The following is a 23,818-nucleotide window of genomic DNA, read 5'->3' as shown; positions in this document are numbered from 1 at the left end:
ATAAGGGTTCCCATCTCAGTGAGAGCACAGTTAGGACCCCATGGCTCATCAAGTCACCTGTCCTGAGTGAGGTCTTTAGAGACAAGACCTGCCTGGTGTCACGTGGACCAGGACATGAAAACTCTGGGCCTCCATTTCCTCAAGTACTGGAAAAGGATGAAAAAAATGCCCTTCCACTACCGGCTGTCTGCTCTTGTGAACCATGTTCCCAGAGTGCCACATGAAGCACTCTGGGAATATGGTCTGATACCCCCACCTGGCCCACTCATGATGTGAGGTTCCTGGTCCTGGCCAGGTGCAAGGAGATAGGTTGGTGAGTGGACAGGGAGGAGGAGCACTCACCTCCACACAGATGTCACACCTTTTGCAGTGGAAGGTTCGGGGCAGGCGGTGAAAATAACACGTGGGACACCACGGCATGTGGTACAACCTGCCATTCACTCGTGCCATGTATACAGTCTCAGGGTCCTGCTTGAAGGCGCCTGGCAGGGAGAGAGGTGTGGGAATGGAGGAGGCCCTTGTATTACTCTGATGCTCAGGGCAGCCCCATAGCATCACTGGGCATCAAGAAGGTGGGGAGGAGGAGGGCAGGGGAACCCCAGTCCCTGTTGAGCAAGCTGACCACTCAGATGGGTGGCAGTCAGAGAGAAGGGCTGTCCAGCACAGGAGCTCTACATGGAGCTCCCCCTGTGGAATAGTGATCAGTGCTTGGAGTTGGATGTGAAATGGGAAGGAGGAAGGGGGAACTGCGTGGTTGGAAGAGCCTGCTGCCTCTCTTGGCCCGTCCTCCCTTCTAAAGCAACTGGAAAACCTCCAGGATTCTGTTTTTCACACTTCAGTGGCTTGGGAAACGAAGTGCCAGGGCCCAAGTAATAGTGACAGGGTAAGAAGGGATCCTGAGGCCACAGGTGGGGTCAGCCCTTTACAAATGACCCCTGTAGGCACCAGCCTTGGGGTGCCACCTCCCTCTCCCAGGAGTCCGAGGCCTTACCTCTGTTCAAGATTCCTGGGTCTGAAAAATTCATGCCAATGAGGCTATACAAACTCAGGAGGCAGAGAAGTCCGGAGACCACTGGGTAGGCCCACTCTCCATTTTGCGCCAGTGCTCGGCCTCTGAAATCAGAGCCAGACTCCGTTCTAGTCGGGGGCAACCCGGAGCCCCCATGAGGCCCGGCTCACCTGAGGTCAGACCCACACACCTTAAGGACAGATCTGAATATCCAGGCTAGAGACAGACCCCATTCCCTCCACCAAATGTCACCAGCATTACCAGGCTCCAACAGTCCCCCCAAATCCTCAGGCTCCCCACATCTCTGTGCTTCCCACTAAATATCCTCCTTCCCCTCTTGGCCTCCCTCCACCTCCCTGCCTCTGCACTCTCACTGTCTATTTCCCTTCTGTCTCTTTTTGAGAACCCACAGCTGGCCCGGAGACTCACGGAAATATAAAGAACACAGCACTTAGATACACCAGGGCTGCCACAGTGAAATAAGCCCAGAGGCTTGAGAATAGCCAGGATCTGGCTGGGGGTCGGGGTGGGGACAATAAATCGTTTGATACAGTCATGCTGCGATGCCTGCTCTCAAACAAATGAGAGCCAACTGCTCCTTCTCCTGGCTTGGCACCCAGAGTACCATGACTACAAGTGTGACATCAGAGAGGTTCCGGAATGGGGGCTCTGGCTGCTTCCTGTGCCCACTGATATCAACCTTCCCCTGGCCTCACATACACACTTCTGGACGGGGACATCCTGCTCTTACAATGTGGCTTTGTTGGAGCTTGTGAGGATGGATGTAGTTTATCCCCCAAAGGTTCTTAGGCTGGAGGCTAGGTCCTCGGTGTGGCAGTGTTGAGGGGGTAGAACCTGCAAGAGGTGGGGCCTAGTGGGAGGTAATTTGGCCACTGGGGATGAGGCCCTTGGAAGGGAGTAATGAACTTCTCATGGGTCCCTGTTAGTTCCTGTGAGAGGGGGTGTTATAAAATGAATAAGACTCATCCTCCCCAGTTTCTGGCCATTCAGTCTTGACCCCTTGCATGTCTTCCCACCATGATGCCATTCACCATGTTGTAATCACTCTCACCAAAGATCAGTCTCAGGGGCTACCAATTGTTGCATTCTGTGCTAAATAAACCTCATCTCTTTATAAAGTACCCATTCTTGGGTATTTTGTTAGAGCAACAGAAAGCATCTAATACAGAGACCATGTCATATGGTTTATGGGGAGAAGTTTGGTGATGGTTAGTTATCCCCCTTTCAGGCCCAGTGCTAATGGAAGTAGGCATAAGTGCTCCTCGCTTATCCTAGTGCCACTTCTTCCTTTCTGTTGTAACAAAGCTCCATTTTGGGGAGGAGGTAGCAAGCTACCAACTAAATATCTTCCCAGTTTCCTTCACTTCCAGGGTGGGTTTTATGACATACTTCTGTCTCAACATAAAACATAAAATGGGCTGGGGACGTGACTCAATGGTTAAGCAACCCTCCGTACAATCCCTGATGATGATGATGATGATAACATAATGATAATAATTTGTACATATTTATGGCATAAAACATATTTTGAAACATGTATACATATACATTATTTCATATTCTTTTTTGTGTTGAGAACCCTTGAAATCTATTCTCTGAGTCATTTTCCAGTGTATATAACATTATCAACTGTACTCATTCTGTTGTATGTTATTATTAACTGTAGTCATCTTATTGTACAATAGATCCCTTAAACTCATCCCCCTCATCTAAGTGCAATTTGGCTTCCTGGGACCAGCATCTACCCCATCCACAGCCCAGCCACTCCTGGGCCCCTGGCAGTCACCATTCTGCTCTCTGTTTCTATGAGTTCAACTTTTATAGATTCCACATGTAGGTGAGATCATGTGATAGTTGTCCTATGCCTGGCTTATTTCCCCCAGTAAAATGTCCTTTGGCCTCCCTCATTCAATGCCACAAGTGACAGGACTTCCTAATTTTATTTAAAGACTAAATAGTGTCCCCTTATATTACTAAACCACATTTTTTATATCAACTCACCCACTGATAGACACAGCTTTTCCCATTTCTAGGTTCTGAGAATATTACTGCAATGAACATGGGGTGCAGATATCTATTAATACACTGATGCCATTTCCTTTGGATATATACCAAGTAGTTGGATGTCTGGACTGTAGGGTAATTTTTTTTTTTTTTTTGGTGCTGGGGATTGAACCCAGGGCCTTGTCCATGCATGGCAAGCACTCTACCAACTGAGCTCTATTTTTGATTTTTAAAGAAACTTCCCATATTGATTTTCCTAATGACTAGACTAATTTAAATTCCACCAAACATTCTACAAGAATTCTAGTTTCTCCCCATCCAGACCAGTACTTAATATCTTTTGTCTTTCTTTTTCTTTTATTTATACTCAAGTTGAACCCAGGGGTACATTACCCAGATACACAACTGCAGACCTTTTTAAGTTTTATTCTGAGATCAGGTCTCACTAAGTTGCTGAGGTTTACCTTGAACTTATAATCCTCCCACCTCAGCCTCTTGAGTTACTGGTATTAAGGCATGTGCCGCTGGTTCTTTGGTCTTTTTGATAATAGTCATTCTAATAGGTGTGGGAGGGTATCTCATTATGATTCTAACTTGCATTTCTCTAAGGATTAGTAATGTTGAACATTTTTTTTTCAGCTTTCTCTTGGTCAATTGTGTTTCTACTGAGAATGCAATGATGTTTGAGTCACAGTCTACCTTCAAATTTTATGTCGATTTCTGTTTTAGCACAAAAAGGAATGACATGCATTGGGTCATGGAAAAAGGTCAGGAGTGGTTCTAGAATCATAAATACCAGGTCTATTGAGCTTTGTAGCAGACCATGCTAGCCTTAGGTTTTCTTTGTTTGCTTGTTTGTTTTTTGGTTTTTTAAATTAGTTATATATAACAGCACAATGCATTTTAATTCATTGTACACAACTGTAGCGCAACTTTACATTTCTATGCTTGTACCTGATGTAGCATCACACCATATGTGCATTCATACATGTACTTAGGGTAATGATGTCCATCTCATTCCACCATCTTTCCTATCCCCATGCCCCATCCTCACCTCTGCCTCCCCTTTGCCTCATCAAAGTTCCTCCATTTTTTTCTTATCAGAGAGAACATTCAGCCTTTGGTTTTTGAGGATTGGCTTACTTCAATTAGCATGATATTCTCTAACTCCATTCATTTACCTGCACATAATTTTATTTTCTTTTAATGCTGAGTAGTAATATTCCATTAGATATATATATACCACAGTTTCTCTATCCATTCATCTATTCACGGGCATCCAGGCTGTTTCCACAGTTTAGTTATTGTGAACTGAGCTTCTATAAACATGGATGTGGCTGTGTCTCTGTACTATGCTGATTTTAAGTCATTTGGGAATAGACCTAGGAGAGGGATAGTTGGGTCAAATGGTGGTTCCATTTAAAGTTTTCTAAGGAATCTCCATACTGCTTTCCAGATTGGTTACACCAATTTGCAGTCCCACCAGCAGTGTATGAGTGTACCTTTCCCCCCACATCCTCATCCACCAACATTTATTGTGGTCTGTATTCAACACACAGGGCACTTTCTGGTACAGCCACTGTTCTATGTGGTTTACATGAATTATACCACAATCTCTGTTTTACAGATAGGGAAGTTGACTGACCAGGGGCTAAGTAGTTACCTAAGGTCTCCCTGCTGGTTAGTTCTAGAGCTGTGATTTGGACTTATGAGGTCTGGCTCCAGAGACCTTGCCACCAACCACCAAGCAAGGGACTCCAGGAGGAGTTGCAGTCAGGGGGCAGAGTAGAAAGGGAGTGAAGTTGGAGCATGGGATCAATGCCTGAGATGGGTGCTTCCAATAATAGAAAGGAACCCTGACTGGGGAATCCCAGAGGGCAGACCACATTTAGGTCCCTTGAGAATAGTGATCCTGGACATGGAGGGCCTCATTCTGAGCAGAGGAGGAAGGGCCTATGGCCTGACCTGGGGCTGGAAGAACCACAGGATGGAGGAAGGGAAAAGGCTGCCAGGCAAACTCAATGATGGAGTGAAGCTGGACAGAGGAGAAGACAGGCAGACCACAGAGCTGAGGAAAAAGGGCCAAGCTCAAGAGTCACAGGTGGGAGGGAACCACATATGGCAGTGGTGGGGTGCTGAATAAAAGGATGGGAGGTGATGAGCAGACAGGATCCTCTGTCTTTTCAGTTGTCTCAGAGTCTGCAGCTTCACCTCCCCCTACTGATGCTGCCCACCAGTCTCCCTGAAAGAGCCTTTAATCAAGCGATTGCCATACTAAAGGAATCTCACGGCAGAGATGCCCACTCCTATCATTCCTAGTCAACACTAAGAAGAAAAAGAAATAAAAACACACATGTTGGAAAGAAGAAAATAAAACTGTTCCTCACAGAGGACATGATTTTCCAAGTAGAATAAATAACAACACTCAGTGACAGAGCACCTCGATTCAATCTCCAGAACTGGGAAAACAACACCACTAAGAACTTCTGTTCTTCGGAAGATGCTATGAAGAAAATTGAATGAAAAGCCACAGATTGCAAGAAAAATTTGGAAAACATAGATCTCAACCCAGTGTACACAACTCTTATAACTTAGTAAGGAAAGAAAACAATAATTTTTAAAAGAGAAGTAGTTGGAGCCAACACTTTGCCAAAGACCTACCAATGGACAAGAAGACATAAAAATAAGCTCAACATCATTGCTCATTAGGAAAACATAACCTGGAGCTTAAATGAGATGCCACTACTCATTTATTAGAAAAGCTTCAATAAAAAGAGAAAACAAAACAAGAACAAATGACAGTGTGAAATGTTGGTAAGGATGGGGAGCAACTGGAATTTTCATACTTTGCTGGTAGAAATTAGGAATGGTACAGTGATTTTGAAAGAAAAATGGCAATTTTCTACAGAGTTCCACCTACAGTTACCTTATGACTCAGCAATGCCACCCCTAAGAATTGACCCAACAGAAATAAAAACTTAGGTTCACATGCCTGTACACCAATGTTTGTAGCAGCTTTCTTTATAGCTGTGAAAAACTAGCTAGGCACAGTGGCGTGTGCCTAAGTTCTAGCCACTTGGGAGGCTAAGACTGAAGGATTGCAAGTTCAAAGCCAGCCTCAGCAAATTAGCAAGGTTCTAAGCAATTCAATGAGACCCTGATTCAAAAGAAAAAAAACCTTTAAGAAAAATAAAGGGGGCAGATGGATCAGAGATGCAGCTCAGTGGTTAAGCACCCCTGGGTTCAATCCCTGGTACAAACAAAACAAAACTAAAACACTGTGGAAAAACTAGATACAATGAACAATCCTTCAATTGGTGAATGTATAAATACTCTATAGGAATGCTATTCCCAGAGTGGGCCCTTGGGACTGTGTGGCTAGCCATGGCTTTGTCCAAGGATAATGACATCACCGTGGTGGCCACAAGGAAGACGATGCACATCACCAGAAGGGCACCCAGGTACAGGCAAAGGGACACAAGTAGCAGCAGGAAATGCCAGACGTTCAGATACCTCAAGCTGTTGCTCACCTGCCCACAGTGGTGGTCCAACTCCTACGGGAGAGGAGGCAGACCTCAAGGGTCTATCTGACCTGACTTCCATCACCCCCAAATGCTCAGGTCTTCCCCAACTCAGCCCCCTAGGCTGCCTGCTCTTGGCCCTACACACAGGTTCTCATCTCAAGGACAACCTGGCATTTCCATGGTTAGGGCACAGTTAGCCCCATAGCACATCAGGTCACCTGTTCTGAGCGAGATTTTTAGAGACAAGATCTGCCTGGTGTCACTTGGAGCAGGACATAAAAACTCTGGGCCTCTGTTTTCTCAGATACTGGATGAGGATGAAAAAAACACCCTTGCCCAACCAGCCGTCTGCACTTGTGAACCCGAGCAGGGTGGGCACATCAGACAAACACACTCAGAACCAGGAAACCCTACAACTAGGACACCCAGACCAAGACATGCAATGATCCCCAGGACCAGGCAGCAGTCAGCAAAAAAGGCTGGGAATCTAGTATCAGCAAGCCAGGGGAGGGCACAGTCACTGCCTTTCCTCCCCCTGACTCCACCAGGCTCAGCACAGAGGGGATGCCCTTTGCATGTCAGCACCTGTGCAAGCAAGGCCAGCCTCCCAGGACAGGTGCAGAACTGGAGGCAATAACAGATGGAAGTGAGCAAGAGTAGCAGGGAGCCACTTTTAGCAGACTGGGAAGATGGTCTCATACCCACCTGTGGCCCACTTATGCTGTGAGTTTCCTGGTCCTGACCAGGTGTCCAGGGATGGGTTGGTGAGCGGACAGGGAGGTGGAACACTCATGTCCACAAAGATGTTACAACAGGGACAGTGGAAGGTCGTGGGTGGGCAGTGGGAGGAGCAATGTGGGCACCAGGGCATTTGAAAGGTCCTTCGATACATCCAGGCCACATATGCTGCCCTCAGGGTTCTGTTTGATGGAGCCTGGCATGGGAAAAGTTTTGGGCAGTGACAAGATCCCCTTCTATCACTCTGCCGCTCAGGGCAGCACCATAGCTGGAATGCAGGCATTATCTTCTTCTAGGATTATCTTCTATGTTGAAATATATATATATATATATATATATATTGTTAGAGAGGGACCTACCTTTGCTACTGAAATTTATTTCTTCATACTGTGCCTGGTCTTACCATGAAACCATGATATTAGTAGCAGGAAGAACTCTGGTAGCTCTTGTGCTATTTAGCTCCAACATAAGTGTAAAGAGTTTTGAGAACATTTGATTTTTAATTGATATTCTTCCTAGGGTAAATAAACCCTTTCTAGTCAGTGCCATAGAGATGTTGTCAAGAGTAAAATTATACAATTTGATGTTGTCTGGGATGGACTGTTGAAATACATATATTTACATTGCTATAAAGAAGCTCAAATGAAAACAATGAAATAATGAAATTGAGGGAAGAATTCACAACCCTGGGTACTGGCCTCCAAATACTTCACCACTTTGAAGATGGAAGAAAATATTCTTAGTAACATACTGACTTTTCCAGGTGAAACTAGACTATACAAACAAAATTTGAATGTGTGATTTCACTTAAAATGTTTGTCCTGTCTCAGACACCTGATACAAAACCAACCAATTCAATCAAATGCATAATCCTTCTCTTGGATTGCTTTATGAATAAGAGAGGACAGATTTTTTAATAGAACAAGAATTTTATGCAAAATCTGAGCTTTACTATTCTTCATTGAGTGGGAGGAAAGGAGTGGAGGGAGTTTAGAAAGCTCTTTGAAGGAGAAGCCAAGTTATTAGAGCAAGCTCCAGGTTCTTTGAGACTCGTCTTCCTGTCTTTCACTGGGCACAGTCAGTACTTCCACAGCCTGTGCACCTGGGAGGAAGGCAAAGCATGGAGAGATGGCAGAGGGGGGAGACAGGCAACTGAGCATTTGAACATATGTGCTTGCTCTGAGTGCATGGGTGTATGATTAGCAAATGGGGAATAGACTGATAACATTTGACTTTGAAAATGACTTTGAGCCCTGCTACACTAAAACTGGCTTTACCAGCTTGGAAGACAAATATGCCCGCATCTGTTTGTAAAGTTCTAACTAATCACTGTGCCACCCCACAAGCAAGTTCACAGGAAATGTTGTTTCCTTCAGGACTTCCCACTGGGTTTGCCCAAGAATTCTCTCCAGCTCTCTTTGCCTTTAGGAGCTTGGTGCTGGCAAAAGAGGGGAAGGAAGAAACCCATAGGGTCCTGCCTGAGGAGACTCCCTGCTTCCCCTCAGTCTTTCACACCAACCAGTGCAGGGAGCCCACACTTGGGGAAGACTGGGGTCCTTTTGTTTTCTGACTGCATATGCTGCTTCTCCTGGCCTCTCCATGGGAGCTTGTAGGGAGGTGGAAGGAGCTACTTGGAGTGCTTTCCTGCCAGCTGACCCCACACTTGGTCATCTCAGCCCACCAGAGAACTTCCAACATGTGAATTTTCAAAAGGAAGAAATCAGGATTGCTTTTGACCTCCCTGACTTCTGCAAATTTGCCAGCCCTGTCCCTCAGGTAGGGCAGTGGGGTGCAGGAGGGACACACACCTGGCTAAGAAAATCTCCATGTGGTAAACAATCCTAGGTGTAACTCTTCTCCTTGGCTATGGAGAATTCTGTCTGTGGTACAAAGCTTCCACAAGACATAGTGGACCTGTGATGTTTCACTGTTTTACTTCCCAGAGATTTTTGAGGCTTGAGGCAAGGGCTAGTAAGAGGCAAAGCAATTTACCTTGACCTCAGAGCACTGCCCCAAGTAGAAGAGCCATCTGGTAGAAGCAAAGTTAGTTTTAGAATCTGTGTGCTTAGGTAGGTGCAACTAACTCAGACTATGTAGAACTTTGTCTAACACTGCTTTTTTTCCCTTTAAAATGCTATTTTAAAATGTTCAATCCTATAGGAAAGTTTCAAGAACAGTAAAATGATGTGCACCATAATCTGTATACTTTTCTATATGTAAATGAGGTTAAGCAAAAATGAAGATTAGCATGACACCAATATGTATTCAGCTAAATTCATCAATTTTAATATTTTGGTATGTATAGGAAAATTTTCTTGTACCACCATACTAATATCACTTTGAGGAAATTTGATATTGATATGAAACTACTATCAAGGTATATATTCCATATTCAAATTTTCCTAAATCCATTATAGCTGGATTTTTTAAATATACAGGATATGATCAAGGATCACATGTTGCATTTTGTTGTCATTTTTCTTTAGAATCCTGTAATCTATAATGGTTTTCTGACATTTTTTATACAGCACTGACATTGTGGAAGTGTCCTGAACAGTTGTTTTGCAGAATTTGAATGTTTCTGATTGCCTCCTCATGATCTGTTTTAGGCAAAACATTTTCTACAAGAATTGGACAGATGATACTTATTTCATGGAGTAGGTGGTGGGAAACTTAACATCTGTTGTCAAGTACAGTTAATGTTGAACTTTGATCATTCAGTTAGCATGATGCTGTTTGATTGAGAAGGTAAAGTGTTGTCATTCTGGTTTCTCCTAACTTACTGCATATGCAAAAATAAATGTTGGTGAGGATGTGGGGGAAAAGACACACTCATAGATTGCTGGTTGGACTGCAAATTGATGTAATCATCATGGAAAGCAGTATGGAGATTTCTCAGAAAACTTGGAATGAAACCACCATTTGACCCAGCTATCCCACTTCTCAGTCTATTTCCAATAGACTTAAAATCAGCATACTACAGTGATGCAGCCACATCAATGCTATAAAGTAGCTCAACTCACAAAAGAGTTTTACTATGGAACCAACCTAGGTGTCCTTCAACAGATGAACAGATAAAGAAAATGTGGTCAATATGCACAATGGAATATTACTCAGTTTTAAAGAAGAACAAAGTGATGACATATGCCAGTAAATGAGTGGAAGTTAAGAATATCAGACAAAAACAACTGATAATTAAATTTCCATGAAGCTTGAGTAAGACACACTGGACAAAATACACATCGAAGTATTTCAGAATGAAATACTTTGCACAGCAAAAAGGGAAATGCCAATGGATGAGTAATTGTACTTACTGGGAAATAGTGAACTAAAAAGCAAAGTAAATGAGGACTTACAAAAATGGTTTCCATAAAAATGATTGATTTAAAATATGAAAGTCATTGATATATAAACAATGAATCATTACAAATCACCTAATTGTAATAAAATAAAAGGTACAAGAAAAACACATAAATTATATGTACAGAATGTAGAGAATAGACTTACACTGAAAACTTGTAATTTACTCTTTTGGGGGGACAAACAAAAGAAAACACTGGCAGATAAAGTTTAGAACACAGCTTTTAAAATGATACACCATATGCACAACTTTAAAAATGATACATGCATACTCCCATTTAAACCAGGTGTTCCTCTTTCTCCCTTCAACATCCCCCCATTCAGGTTAGCCCCCAACCAAAGTTTCCCTTCACACTTACTCCCCCAACAAGGCCCCACTATTGAAGCCAGGTATCAGCCCTAAAACCTCTACCACACAAACTCAGCTGCCTCCAGGAGCACCCAGGAACAGCACCCAAGTGCCTCTGCCCCACTGCCCTGCAACCTCTGCCACACCCACTCAGCTCATGTCAAGAGCACCCAGGAACAGCACACTAACTCCTATGCCACACTTCCCCACCTCAACAGGCCTTAGCACTAATGCCCCCTCCAGGCACTCACTCAGAGCAGGCAGCCACTACCCCACATAGCTGCCAGTCCCTCTGCACCTCTCCAGCCAGGGTGGCGCCTCCAGAGGCCTCACCACCTGTGTCTGCTCCAGTCATCACCTTGCAGCCACAGGCACTGAGTGTCCCCTCCCCACACCCTACCCCACCTAGCCTCTGGTCCCAGGACACCTCTCCTGCAAGGGTCCAACCCCCGCAGGCCTCAGAAAGAGGCCCCTCTCAAGGGGCCAGCACAGCATGCCCCCTCCACACACACTACCCCACCCAGCTCTAACTCATCTAGCTCCAATCCCCAATGCCTCTCCAGCCAGGGCTGTGCGCCCCCTCCAGACCTCAGCATGAGCGCCCCCTCAAGTAACTGCCTCGCAGAGACAGGCACAATGTGCCCCATCACCACACATTACCCACCAAACTCCTTCACCACCCAGCTCTGGTCCCCTAAAACCTCTCCACCCAGGGCCATATGCCACATACCACTGGGGACACTGGAGTCCTCCCTACCTGAGACTGTCCTCATAAGTCCACAAAGACCAACAGGAGGTGGTGGTGAGGGCCATGCTGCCCCTGTGGGAGGCCCAACATCCTCACCAGGAAGCATAAATGAGAAAGGACGGCAAGAACACCTTCCCAGAGGGTGACATAGTCTAGGGGCAAGACTGGAGCAGCCCAGGCAGCCATCAGTAGAAAGGATCTCTGTGATTTGAAGGCCCTAGCTTCTCCACAATCTGCAGTATACTTTTAGGCTGCCCAGAAATCCACTGTGCCGATGAAGTTTGGAATAAGTTCCTGCATGAATCAGTGAATGTGTGCAAACTGCATGCACATGTGTGTCAAGGGCGGGGATATGTGCTGGGATGTTCCCAGGCCCTACTTCACAGTTATAGAAACAGTTCAGCCCTCCCAAGGTACTACCTCACCCAGCTCTGGTCCCCTAAGACCTCTCCAGCCAGGGTTGTGCCCCTACAAGCCTCAGGAAAACTGCCCCCTCTAGCTAACCCCTAGCAAGAACAGGCACAGTGCACCTCTCCCCACAAAAGTTCCTACCCCACCAAGCTCCACCCCATTCAGCTCTGGTCTCCCAATAACTCTCCAGCCAGGACTGCACCCCCCAGGCCTCAGCACAAGCATCCACTGTAGGCACTGCATTGCAGTGACAGGCACAGCAAGTACCCTCCCCATGTACTACCCCATCCAGTTCCTGGTGCCCTAACACTTCCCCAGTGAGGGCCTTGTACCCACAGGCCTCAGCAAGAGCGCCCCCTCCAGGCATCTCCTCACAGGTACAAACACAGTGTGCCCCTCCCTACCAACTACCTCACCCAGCTCCGTTCCCCTGAAGCGTCTTCAGCCAGGGCAGTGCCCCCAAAGGCCTCAGCATGAGCTTCCTCTCCAGGCACCACTTTACAGAAACAGCGTGCCCCCTCCTCACACACTACCACACCTAGCACCTACCCCATCCAGTCTGGTCCCCCAACACCTCTCCAGCCAGGGCCATACACCACACATTGCTGACGACACTGGAGGTCTCCCTACCTTGGCTCTGCTCCCAGGTTCAGCAGGAAGGATCTCAGGTACTTGAGGAACATGCTTTTCCACTGTCTACTGGCCACTTCTGGATGCCTGGAAACTCAGAGCACAGAAACAGCTTGCAATATGCCCGCCCAAGCTTGTGTGCCTCACGCACTCGTCTGTGTGTTGAGGGTGGGGTTTTGCCCAGGAATGTTACAAGGTAATGCCTAGCAGCAACAGGCACAGTGCACCTTCTCCCCAGACACTACCCCACCCAGCTCGGGTCCCCTAAGATCTCCAGCCAGGACCCTTCCCCCACAAGCCTCAGCATGGTCACCCCTTCAGTTACTGCCTCCCATGGATAGCACAGAGCACACCCTCCCCTGCACTATCCCACCCAGCTCCTACCCCACGGAGCTCCTACATCACCCACCTCTACCCCTCCCACCTCCTATCCCACCCTGCTTCTGGTTCCCTAAGAACTATCCAGCAAGGTTCCTATCCCAAACAGGACTCAGCAGGGTCCGCACATCCATGAACCACCTTACAGGGAGAGAGACACACTTTGCCTCCTCCCCATGCATTACTTACCCAGCTCTGGTCCCATGATACCGCCCAAGCCAGTGCTACACCCCACGAACTGCTGGACACACTGGTGCCCTCTCTACCTGAGGCTCTCCACTGGGATTCACAATGTCCAACAGGAGCACAGTGGTGAGTGCCAGGCTGCCTTTGTGGGAGGCCTCACATTCTCACCAGGAACCGCAAAGTTGAAAACTGGAAGGGACTTCATCCCAGAGGGCGACAAAGCTTCTTGGCCAGGAGCAGAGCAGGCCAGGCAGCCTTGCAAAGGTAGGTCCTCAGCTACTTGAAGATACGTGCTTCTCCACCATCTGCCTGAAACTTCTAGGCCGCCGGAAACCCACTGCACAGAAGTAGTTCGCAGTGCGTCTGTGCATGCGTGCGTGCGTGTGTGCGTGCATGTGCGCGTGGAACATGACCGCGTCTTGCGTTCGTGCGTGTGCGCATCATGCATTCACTTATGAGTTGAGGGCAGGGCTGTGCCCAACAATATAGGGGTGGGGCCACATGATGTGCAGGGAGGGCGAGCGAGAAGCAGAGTTCCCGGGAAGATGGGGAGGATGGCTTGTGTTGCAGGAAGGGGCGCTGAAGAACTTGCCCAGGAGGTGGCGTAGGGTGCCGGTTCCTTGTCTGGGCCACAGTGTAGAAGGCAGTGCAGGAATGTTGTGTCGTACCCCCGCTCCCCTGTAGTAGCGCTTGAGGTTGGGGTCCATGCACAACTTTTGCTGTTTGGAGCCAAGGTATTTCTCACAGCCCTCCTGGCTTCAACTTCTGGGAGGACTGGAGTTCTGGCCAATGCGGTGCTCAGCACTAAATAATTCTGGCCAAACATGGAAACCTGCCGGTGCCAATCCAGGGACCTGGTAGTGATGATGCAATTGCCTGGCTGCACAAGACTGCTGAGGTCTCCTGTCAGATATATATATGTATATATACATACACACACACGTACATATCTGAACCAGTAAGCACAGCTAGCACTCACAGGCACATATACACCTGGTCACATGGATTTATGTAAAATTGGTTAACATGTAGAGGTAAGGTTAGGGTTAATATGAAATTTTGGTTTGAGTTAGTGGTAGGGTTAAAGATTAACATGTGTATGTGAAAATATGAACAGTCCTAAGAATTTACATTAAAAATGTACCAAAACATATATAAACATACATGTTATGACACAGAGAAGAATACAATATAAGTAATGTGATTATACATGTTGTATATAAGTGGAGGTGAGGATATAACCTATAAATTACATATATTAGTATAGATGCAGATTTATCATTAAACAATTAAAATAGAAGTCAAAATACAATTTAAAATTTATTGGACTACATGGATTCAAGTCAAACTGGATTTAGATAAAAAGGTAATGAAAAGATAATAAAAAAATTTGGTTTGAGTTAGGATTACGGTTAAAGAATGGACATGTATACTGGGAAATATCTGTATTCATAAGATGAATGTGTGAAAATATGTTAAAAAATACATAAAAAACATGCATGGTATGACATTAGGGAGACTGTTATATGAATCATATGATGAGACATTTTGTAAATAGGGAGTTTCAAGGATATATTCTATAAATTATATACAGTGATATGTATGTGAATTTAATATTGATCATTGAAAATAAAAGTCAAAATACACTTTAAAATTCTTATTGGTGTACAAGGATTGAAGTAAAATTTGCCTTTCTTGTAGAAGTAATATAAAGGTCAATATAAAATTTTGGATTGTGTTAGGGTTTTAGTGTAAGAATGAATATGTGAATTGGGAAATATCAATATTCATAAGAATATACTGTGAAATTATGTATGAAAGCATATATAAAACCACATGTTGATACAGGCATAAGTAAAATGTGAGTCATGTGATTACAAATTTGGTAAACATGGGGATGAAAAATATATCCTATAAACAATATATACCAGTATATATGCAAATTTAATATTGATAATTGAACATATAAGTCAAAATGCACATAAAATTTTCTCATAGTGTACATGCTTTTAATAAAATTTAGTTCAGTTACTTATTTGAGGAGAACTGATAATGCAAGTTATATAATAGAAAGTATTTTCAGGGTAACAAATTTTTACCATGACAGTAGGATACCTGGTCATTGAATTCATACCTAGAAGCATTGCTTAAAAAACTATGCTTATATTTTAATGTAAATTTTTTCCCAAAACATACTAAACGTTTCTAACTATGATGTGTCAGTACTCTTGGGAAGGAGGTTAACAAATGTCAACCTGACACTGAATAAGGAAAAACAAGAGACCAAACAGGGAAAGTCCTCCAGGTATAATTCCAGAACTAAAATGTTGATTTTGTGCCAGTTTCAGACTCTAATCCCTACTCCTGGGGGGAGTAAGGGAAGGAGAATTCATTCCATGAAATAAATTTGGGAAATGAGGTCAAAAAATCTGATCTCTTTCATAGAGCATTCTAATTAAATCTATTCCTCAACTGTCATGGAAATTCTTTTTCAGTACTGACACAGAGTGGAGTCAAGGTGTCATACCTGGGCTGGATGGCCCCTCAGGAGAGCTTGTTTCCAAAGCACTGTTTGGAGGAATCCCATCTACTAACTGCAGGGCTGAAAGGAACAACACAATATATAAACAAGCCTCATACATAAAGCACCTTTACAGCTTCACTGTAGCTTTTTTATATATAATCCAGAAATAATTGAGCCTTGACCTTGCTAAAAGTCATTTTACTACCCAACTGTGAAATGACAAAATTCCACTTAGATTCATTTCTCTTACTATATAAGTCAATCCTGGAGTGGCAATGTTTTCTAAATAAGTTTACAAATTACAATCTGCTCATTTTCAGATAATGAAGCCATATAATTTTGTCATTTTATTTTGTGTTGCAGATTCATAGAAAGCAGTCAAGTGAGAATAATCAGGGACTATTTATAAATCCTAAATATCATTATTTAATAAAAAGACAAACATATCATTTCTGTTTGTATTAAGCAGAACATAATACAAATGAAAGTGTTAATGGGAAAAGTAACATTACCAGTCACTCGGCCATTTCCATCGCTTCAACGTTGGGCTGCTTTGGAGGGTGGGGAAGGTGCTTTTCACTTTGTTCTCCTCAAAGATGAAGTTCCCCAATGGAGGAGCTACTGAGCCGCAGTGAGCCTGTTCTCACTATGCTTGCTTCACAGGGACTCTGTAAAAAACAAAACCACCAAACACAATCCTATGAATAGAAATTAATTGCAAACCTTATGAAGACACTGATCTTTAAAACAAATCCATCATCTACCAAAATGAATCACAATAGTAATTTATTAAAAAAATAGTTATGAAACAAAGAAAATCTGTGCAGAAGTAAGGTAAAATATAAGGAAAAATAAAATATATCCCTCCCCAATTAACTTAGACTAGGACAGGGGACAAATACGAAAATAACAAACTGAAATGTAAAAGGCTTTTGAGAAATACTGTTAAAAACTAACTTTTACAGAAGAATCAGAGAAATTATTGAATGTAAAGTAAGGGTTGAAAAGGAGAAGAGTACTGGTACACTAATAGCTGGCTTGGTTAATCTATCTCTTTTTAGCACCAGTGTATCAGTGGAAAATGTTTCAAGAATTTATATTTGCCCAAGATAAGGTCCTTGAGGTCACAGACTACAAGTGGCTACTGCTCACATTCCTGGCAGGTGAATGTCTGCAGAAGCTAGGACTATCCTGCCTCCTCAGGCAGATTGATGCCTCCTGGCCAACTGCCACACTATCTTTGCTCTTTCACTTATAACAAAACTTAGAATTGTTCATACTTTATTTCTGCAATTTCTCTTTTCCCACTTGAGTTTCCCAATTAAACTTTTACCAACCCTTGACCCACTAACACTTTTCCTATCAAAATCACCAATGACCTTGACCACAAATAAATCAGTGGTCATTTCTCAGAACACTTTTTTTTTTGGACCTGTTAGCAGCAATAAACACACATGACCTCCCTTCTGTAGTGCTTTTTCTTACCCAGAACACCACATTTCTCACTCTCAACAGATCCATACTCTGGCTGCTCTGCTTTCTTGGTGCATTAGTTTTCATCTTCTGACCAACATTGGTGTCACCAGAACTCTGGCCATATTCTTGTTAATATCTATACTCACACTTTCTTGATGATTTGTTACCTGTAAGTTCTATATACATGCTGATGATTGTAAATTCATGTCTACTCCATCCGATGACCTGTTTTGGTCTCCACATCAAGGCCACTTCAACTTAGCACGTCTAAACCTGAAATCTTAGCAGTCATTCCTTTTCTTCCTTCTACCCCAAACTCTGTACTTCTCATGGTCTTTATCTCAGCAAAGAGCAAGTCATCTTTCTATTTGCTGTCATCTCCTCTCTCATCATCCATAACAAATCTACCCTGTTGGCTCCTTCCTTAAAAGACACTGAGCATCAGCTTGACTTCTACCATAGAGTCTGAATCAATGACAACACTCTAACAGGGCTCTGCTTGTACACTGCATGCCTACTGTCTTTCCTCAACATAGCAGGAAGAAAAGATCCTGTTAAAGTGTGTAAGTCACTTTCGGATGTTTTGTTCAAAACCTTCTAGTATTTTCCCAATTGGCACAGAAAATCTAAGTCCTTTTAATTGATGTCCTGGTTCCTAGATGTCTCTGACCATCTGCAAGGACAGAATAGCTCACTCCAGTCACAATGGCCTTTTTGCTGCCTCTCATGGTGCCTGGAGAGTTCCTGGGATGGCTACCCTGGCTGTTCCTATACCTAGAACATTCTTCCTTCTGATAGCTTAATGTTTCCCTCCCTCATTTCCTTCTGGTTATTTCTCACATGTCACCTTTCAATGCCTTCCTCCCTGACTCCAAAATTTTCTATCCCATTTCCAAGCTTTATTTTTTACTATAAGCCTTTAACAGCTTTTGGCTTATTTACTGCTTTATTATCTGCTTCCACTGGAATTGGCTATAAGGGCAGGAACTTGTTTTTCTATTTTGCTCATTGCTGTAATTCTGGAACAATTGTTTGGTATACAGAAGTTTCTCAATAAATATTTAAGTGAGTGGAAAATGAATTCTGTATTTTCTTCTTCATGGGTAAGAAGTCTTGATAAACTTGGACTAGATATTTGTGTAAATTTGGGTCATTCCACTCTTACAGGACCATGTAAGTACATCCAAGCAAAATAGACCAATACATAAGAAGTTCCCTGTCTTTGTGCTTTGCTACACATCCAGAAAAAAGTGACGAATTTACTATTTCATAACTTTCTAATACTTCTGCCAGAGGAAAAAAACCTGCCCCAAAAGAAAAAAAAATGATTTAAAAGCTATCATCATTGCCAACTGTGTGAGATACTAAAGACAACGATGGATCACCACAGGGACAGAAACACAAGCCTACATGGCAGATTCTATACTATACAAACCCCTCATTCATAATTCCTCTTAAGGAAGGAGACATAAGGTGGCTGGTGATCTCATCATCCCCCCAAATATTAAACTTCTACCATATCAGTTGATATATAGTTATAGCTAGCCCTTGCCATCATATTACGCTGTTCCTTCTTTCAGAACTCAGACCTCTAATAATCTAGCAAGAAAAGAAAACCTGCCACTCAAACTCATATTTTGATTCTGAACCACTAAAGTCAATTCTGATTAACTATCGTGATCATCCCCCACCGGGAGGTCATGGGATGGATCCCCAACAGACCTCTAAAATAATTCAAGAGAAGGATCCTCAGTAATAAACAGATGATATAGAAACATAGTGAGGAATTAGCAGTAAATACTGATTTGAGTAGATTATAATGCCTCTGTGGTCTGAAACTTTCACTTGATCTCTCATAGTATTAGCAAATTCAGAGAAACTCAAGGAGATGGTTAAATGCTAAAAGAACATTTTAAAATATTTCTCTAAAAATCTACAGATGTTATTTCTTGAGAAACTGACTTCAGTTTAGCCTTATTCAAGCATGACTATCACTGCAGACCTGGTTTATTAGTAACAATGCAGTAAAAGCACACCAAGGAATGACATCTTTGATCTTCCTCCTTAGTTTCATCTTTCTCATGTTTTGACTGATTGCTTTCATGAGGTATATAATAAAAATACTTCCACCTTAGGCCATATTCTCAATCACTGTCACTTATGGATCTCACCTATTACATGCTAAAAGCAGTCATGATATGAACTTCACAGACAATAGTGTTTAAGAGCTAAAGACTTTCATAATACAGTAAAGCAGACAGCATAGAAATTTTAAAAATAGAGAAATTTTTATACTCACAAATTCATGTAAACATATCCATAACTCAAATACAGAATACCCACATATTCATATATTTATCAGTCTGGAGATCCTAAAATAAGCTAGAATTTTTGTACAGAATATGTATATTTCTATGAACAAGGAATTTAAAACTTGTCAGAATAAATAAATAGCATTTATGAAGACAATTGAGGGAATGCAAAGCTATGGATACCTTGGGAAGCATATATGGTATAGTCATTCTACAAAACACTGGTATAAATTGGCGTACATTTCTAGAGTTGCAGTTTGAACCACAGACCCTCAGAACAAGGACATTAGGAGAGACATGATTTTTACTAATTGATATGAGGTAGAACTTGTGCCTGTCATAACTAGATTCCATCTTATAATTAATAGTAAAAACTTGCTAAATAAAGAGACAGAATATAAATGTAACAATTAGTATAAGATGATCCAAAAGCAGGAGTTCTGAATTAATAAGAATTGTGAGATTAGTTAATCAAAACAAGATTAATAATAGAAATGTAAATTTTGAGATGTAACACCAGTAATAGCATTTAAAAAATAGCTTCATATTTTCAGTCATCCTATGGAATACAGAAGAGGTTAGTTGTTTTTATAAAAAGACACTCTCAGAAAAGAGCTTCAGTCAGCTAAGGTAACAGCCAAACAAAGTTACTAAAAGTCAAATTTGAAGTTTTTTGAGGCTGACTAAAATATCACTACTAAGAAAACCTGGATTCAAGTGAAATATGATGTATTAAGAACTGTGTAAGGTTTTGAATGACCAACAATAAAAAAAATAAATAAATAAATAAAAAAAAAAAAAAAAAAAAAGAAAACCTGGAGGAGTACTTGGTCTTGAGGAAAAGATGGTCTGTATCTACTGAACATATCCTCCTCTTGGGTGAAAGTCTGCAGGAAAAATGGAGTATTTACATTAAAACCCTTTAGTACTTCTTGGTTAGATTGTAGCCAAGAAAGTAGACTTCCTAAATTACCACAGTTCTTTAAGTAATACACAAGTTTCCATTTAGAATATATTCTCCTGTGTCCTTCAGGATGTGCTCCCAATAGTCTCCAAGTAACTGTACTTTTGCACTGATCAGAATTCAATCACCTAGTGTGAACCAGAGGGAGGTTCATAGAAGTTTTTTTTATGTTGGAAGATAGCTCACCATAATGGTGATCCCCAAAATGGACTATGGGGTCAACACTAGGGGGAGAACCAAGAAATGTGTCATTTACTGTCTCTGTGACCTTCAGTCTCCTCATCTATAAAAAGTAACCATATCTATGTTAAAAGGTGCTGTGATCCTTAAATGATCTCAGCATATATAAAATGGTGCCTAGTACACAGTACATGTTCCATATTTATCAGCTATTATTACATGACATGTGAATGTATTCCGTAAACAAAATAAAAACATGATAGTTATTAAGGTTAAAGTGAAAAGTATAAATATTTAAAAAAGGAAATATTTATGACTGCCTTTCTCTTTGGTAAAAGTGGAATTGGGGGTCCTATTGGAATCAATCTCAGTTATGATCAACTTTAAAACACAACAGTGTTCAATATTCAGGAACCTGTGCTTAGTCTGCTGCATAAGCCGAATTCGCTGTTCTAAAATTCTCCACCTTTAATCACCTCAACTTATTTCATCATACCATGAAGGACTTTAATAAAAGTTAAATAATTAACACTAGATTGTTAAATGCTGGTGATGAGTACGTGAATATGCATTAGAGTATATAAACCTGAACAATCTAACAGGTGAAGTTTACATGAAGAATTAAATAAAGAATAATTTATAAATGTTTACCTTTTATAACCAGGATACATTTCCTTTGGTCAAATTTTATATATATATATATATATATATATATATATACACACACATACATACATACATATATATTCAACAGTGGTTAAAATTTAATTATTTTAAGTCTAAAGGGTTTACAATATGAGAAAATAGGTTTCTATTTACCAGGAGAAACTGTTATGGTTAATCATTAGAGATATTCAATTATTTAATTTAGTTAAAGCTACTGATAAGTCTGTCTGCCATTAGTGACCACTGCACCTGTAATAGAAACACACATCACCAAACCGTGTGCTCTGTGAAAAGGGAAACACTACAAGGAAAAAACAGAATCCTCTAGCAAAAAGGGCAACGTCAGGTTGAAAACCAGGCCAGATCATTAATGTCCCACAATTCTCATCCAAATCAAAATTCACTGGTTTAAATGAAACTAAATAAAAGTTGAAAACAGAATTAAATAATGTTCAAAAGACTGATGACTAGCTGAGGACTAGCTTTGCACTAGTTACTAGGTCACTTATTAATCATTAGGTGAATCATAAGATGTGGGTCACTGGAATCAATGCATTCTAGAAAAGAACACAAAAAGAAAAAAATCAATTAAGGCATATAAACAGTAGCCTAATTTTAATAATGTTATTTAATGTATCTATTAGGAGTTTTTTTTTATTATCTGTTTACAATATTATTTTCACATGTGGGGAGGATCAGGGTAAATATAGAGAACCTAAGAAATCCTGTAAAATTATTATAAATTATTTATATATATATATATATATATATATATATATTTACATATATATATGTATATATATATATATATTTACACACATATATATATATATTTTTAAGGTACAGATCAACATTATTCTTTGCCAGCTATATATTCCTTGTAAATACTATGAGATAGTATGAAATATTCAAGTTCATTAACTTGAATATCTAAGCAACTTCATTAACTTGAACACATCTTCATGAAACTAAGTCTTTGAGCACTTTTTAGTGATACCCACGTGGTCCTTCAGGAGTCCAGGGAGAAAGATGTCCATTATTCAATGTCTTAAGTTGTTTCTGTAGTTTAGGTTTCATAAATCCTCACAGAGTTGAAGTAGGCATCACCATCTCATTACCACTGATCAAAGCTTCCCACAACAAAGCCCTTTCATCCAATTTTAAAAGACAATAAAAGGATCAAAATAATTTTACAATACTAGAGCTGGAAGACACTTTGATGAACACAGTTACAAAACCTTATTCTACAGAGAAGAAAACCAAGCCACAGAGAAATTCAATGAAGATGATGATGGAAAAGAAAATGACAAGGACAAAAAAAAAAATCATAGGCCCAAGAATAGAATGTAACCATACTCCAAACCACAACAATTCCTGTTCTGCCACAATATACTTCTTTTTTCCAGCCCTTCTCTATGCAAAGAAGAAATAAATTACAAATTTTTCAACTTGTGTTATGACCTGAAAATGTTTTTATACTTCTCTTGAAGCAACATGCACTTTCATTTCATAAGCCCTACAATTTTGTGTGATAGCATACAACCAATTCTTGTTATTGAGAAACCTTTGCTTATTACATTTTGTTAAAGACCAAAGATGAGGGCCTCTCTCAATAGTATATCTTGTGGGGAAAAGACAGGATGAACCAGAAGAGCGCAGAACCCATGATCAAGCTTAAAGATAGGGAATGGTGGTAACTCTAGTCTTCTGTTATCATTTTAGCAGAAGTCTTTCTAGGGACAGGGTAGGGGAATATGCAACACCAACAGGTAAACAAACTGGGGCCAATTCAGTTGATTCCAAAAAATGCACCAAAGATGTATAGCTGGCTTCATTCCAGACAGTGCCCCACCTCTATAAGCTTATCACCATCATTCTAGGAAAGATGCCCACTTCTCTCTGCCCTGGCCTCTGTTAACACAAACCAATTACCACTGAAAGGTGAATCTCTCCCATGGCAGACAGGCTAAGCGAACTTTGAACCACAAGGATTGGTCAAGAAAGCCTCCTAACACTGATGGTTTTCAATATGGTTTTATGAATATCTTGTGCAATTTTAGAGAGAAACAACTTTTTTGCATATTAATAGATAAGGAAGAGAAATCCACATTAATCCCACAACCCATAGTTCTTTGAATAATATTTTTATTTAAAATTTAAATTTATAATGAGCATAGTTTTTTTTTACATTTCGGTCAGAAGTAAACTGGGCAGAAAACTAAAAAGTAGTGATACAGAGGGTTATTGTGGACATTAACTGGGTAATATTCTTTAAACTTGATATGTAATATTAATAGTCAATAATATAAGCATTCACCATTGCTTTTGTTATTCTGAC

At 41.5% G+C, this 23,818-nt stretch overlaps 1 protein-coding gene across 8 annotated transcripts in view; it reads right to left on the bottom strand.

The window, feature by feature from the left end:
- The window catches only part of LOC144373080 (uncharacterized), a 59,237-nt gene that overhangs the window by 22,293 nt on the left and 13,126 nt on the right, over positions 1–23,818 (bottom strand). For 3 of the 8 annotated variants that reach the window (XM_078036188.1, XM_078036191.1, XM_078036187.1), the window contains 5 exons: positions 16,395–16,550; positions 15,886–15,960; positions 12,795–14,261; positions 992–1,113; positions 343–482 (listed from right to left, as the gene is read on the bottom strand). In XM_078036188.1, the coding sequence (XP_077892314.1) occupies positions 343–482; positions 992–1,113; positions 12,795–12,847 (315 nt within the window). In that variant the 5' untranslated portion in view covers positions 12,848–14,261; positions 15,886–15,960; positions 16,395–16,550. Of the gene's footprint in view, positions 1–342; positions 483–991; positions 1,114–12,794; positions 14,262–15,885; positions 15,961–16,394; positions 16,551–20,485; positions 20,564–23,818 lie in introns of those variants that run through there. The other 5 variants (XM_078036192.1, XM_078036193.1, XM_078036190.1 and 2 more) reach the window with 5 other exon arrangements.

The sequence above is a fragment of the Ictidomys tridecemlineatus genome, unplaced genomic scaffold (assembly GCF_052094955.1).
Source record: "Ictidomys tridecemlineatus isolate mIctTri1 unplaced genomic scaffold, mIctTri1.hap1 Scaffold_223, whole genome shotgun sequence".
Lineage (NCBI taxonomy): Eukaryota > Metazoa > Chordata > Mammalia > Rodentia > Sciuridae > Ictidomys > Ictidomys tridecemlineatus.
The sequence above is the reverse complement of the archived record's forward strand: the minus strand, read 5'-3'. Positions and strand labels throughout refer to the sequence as shown.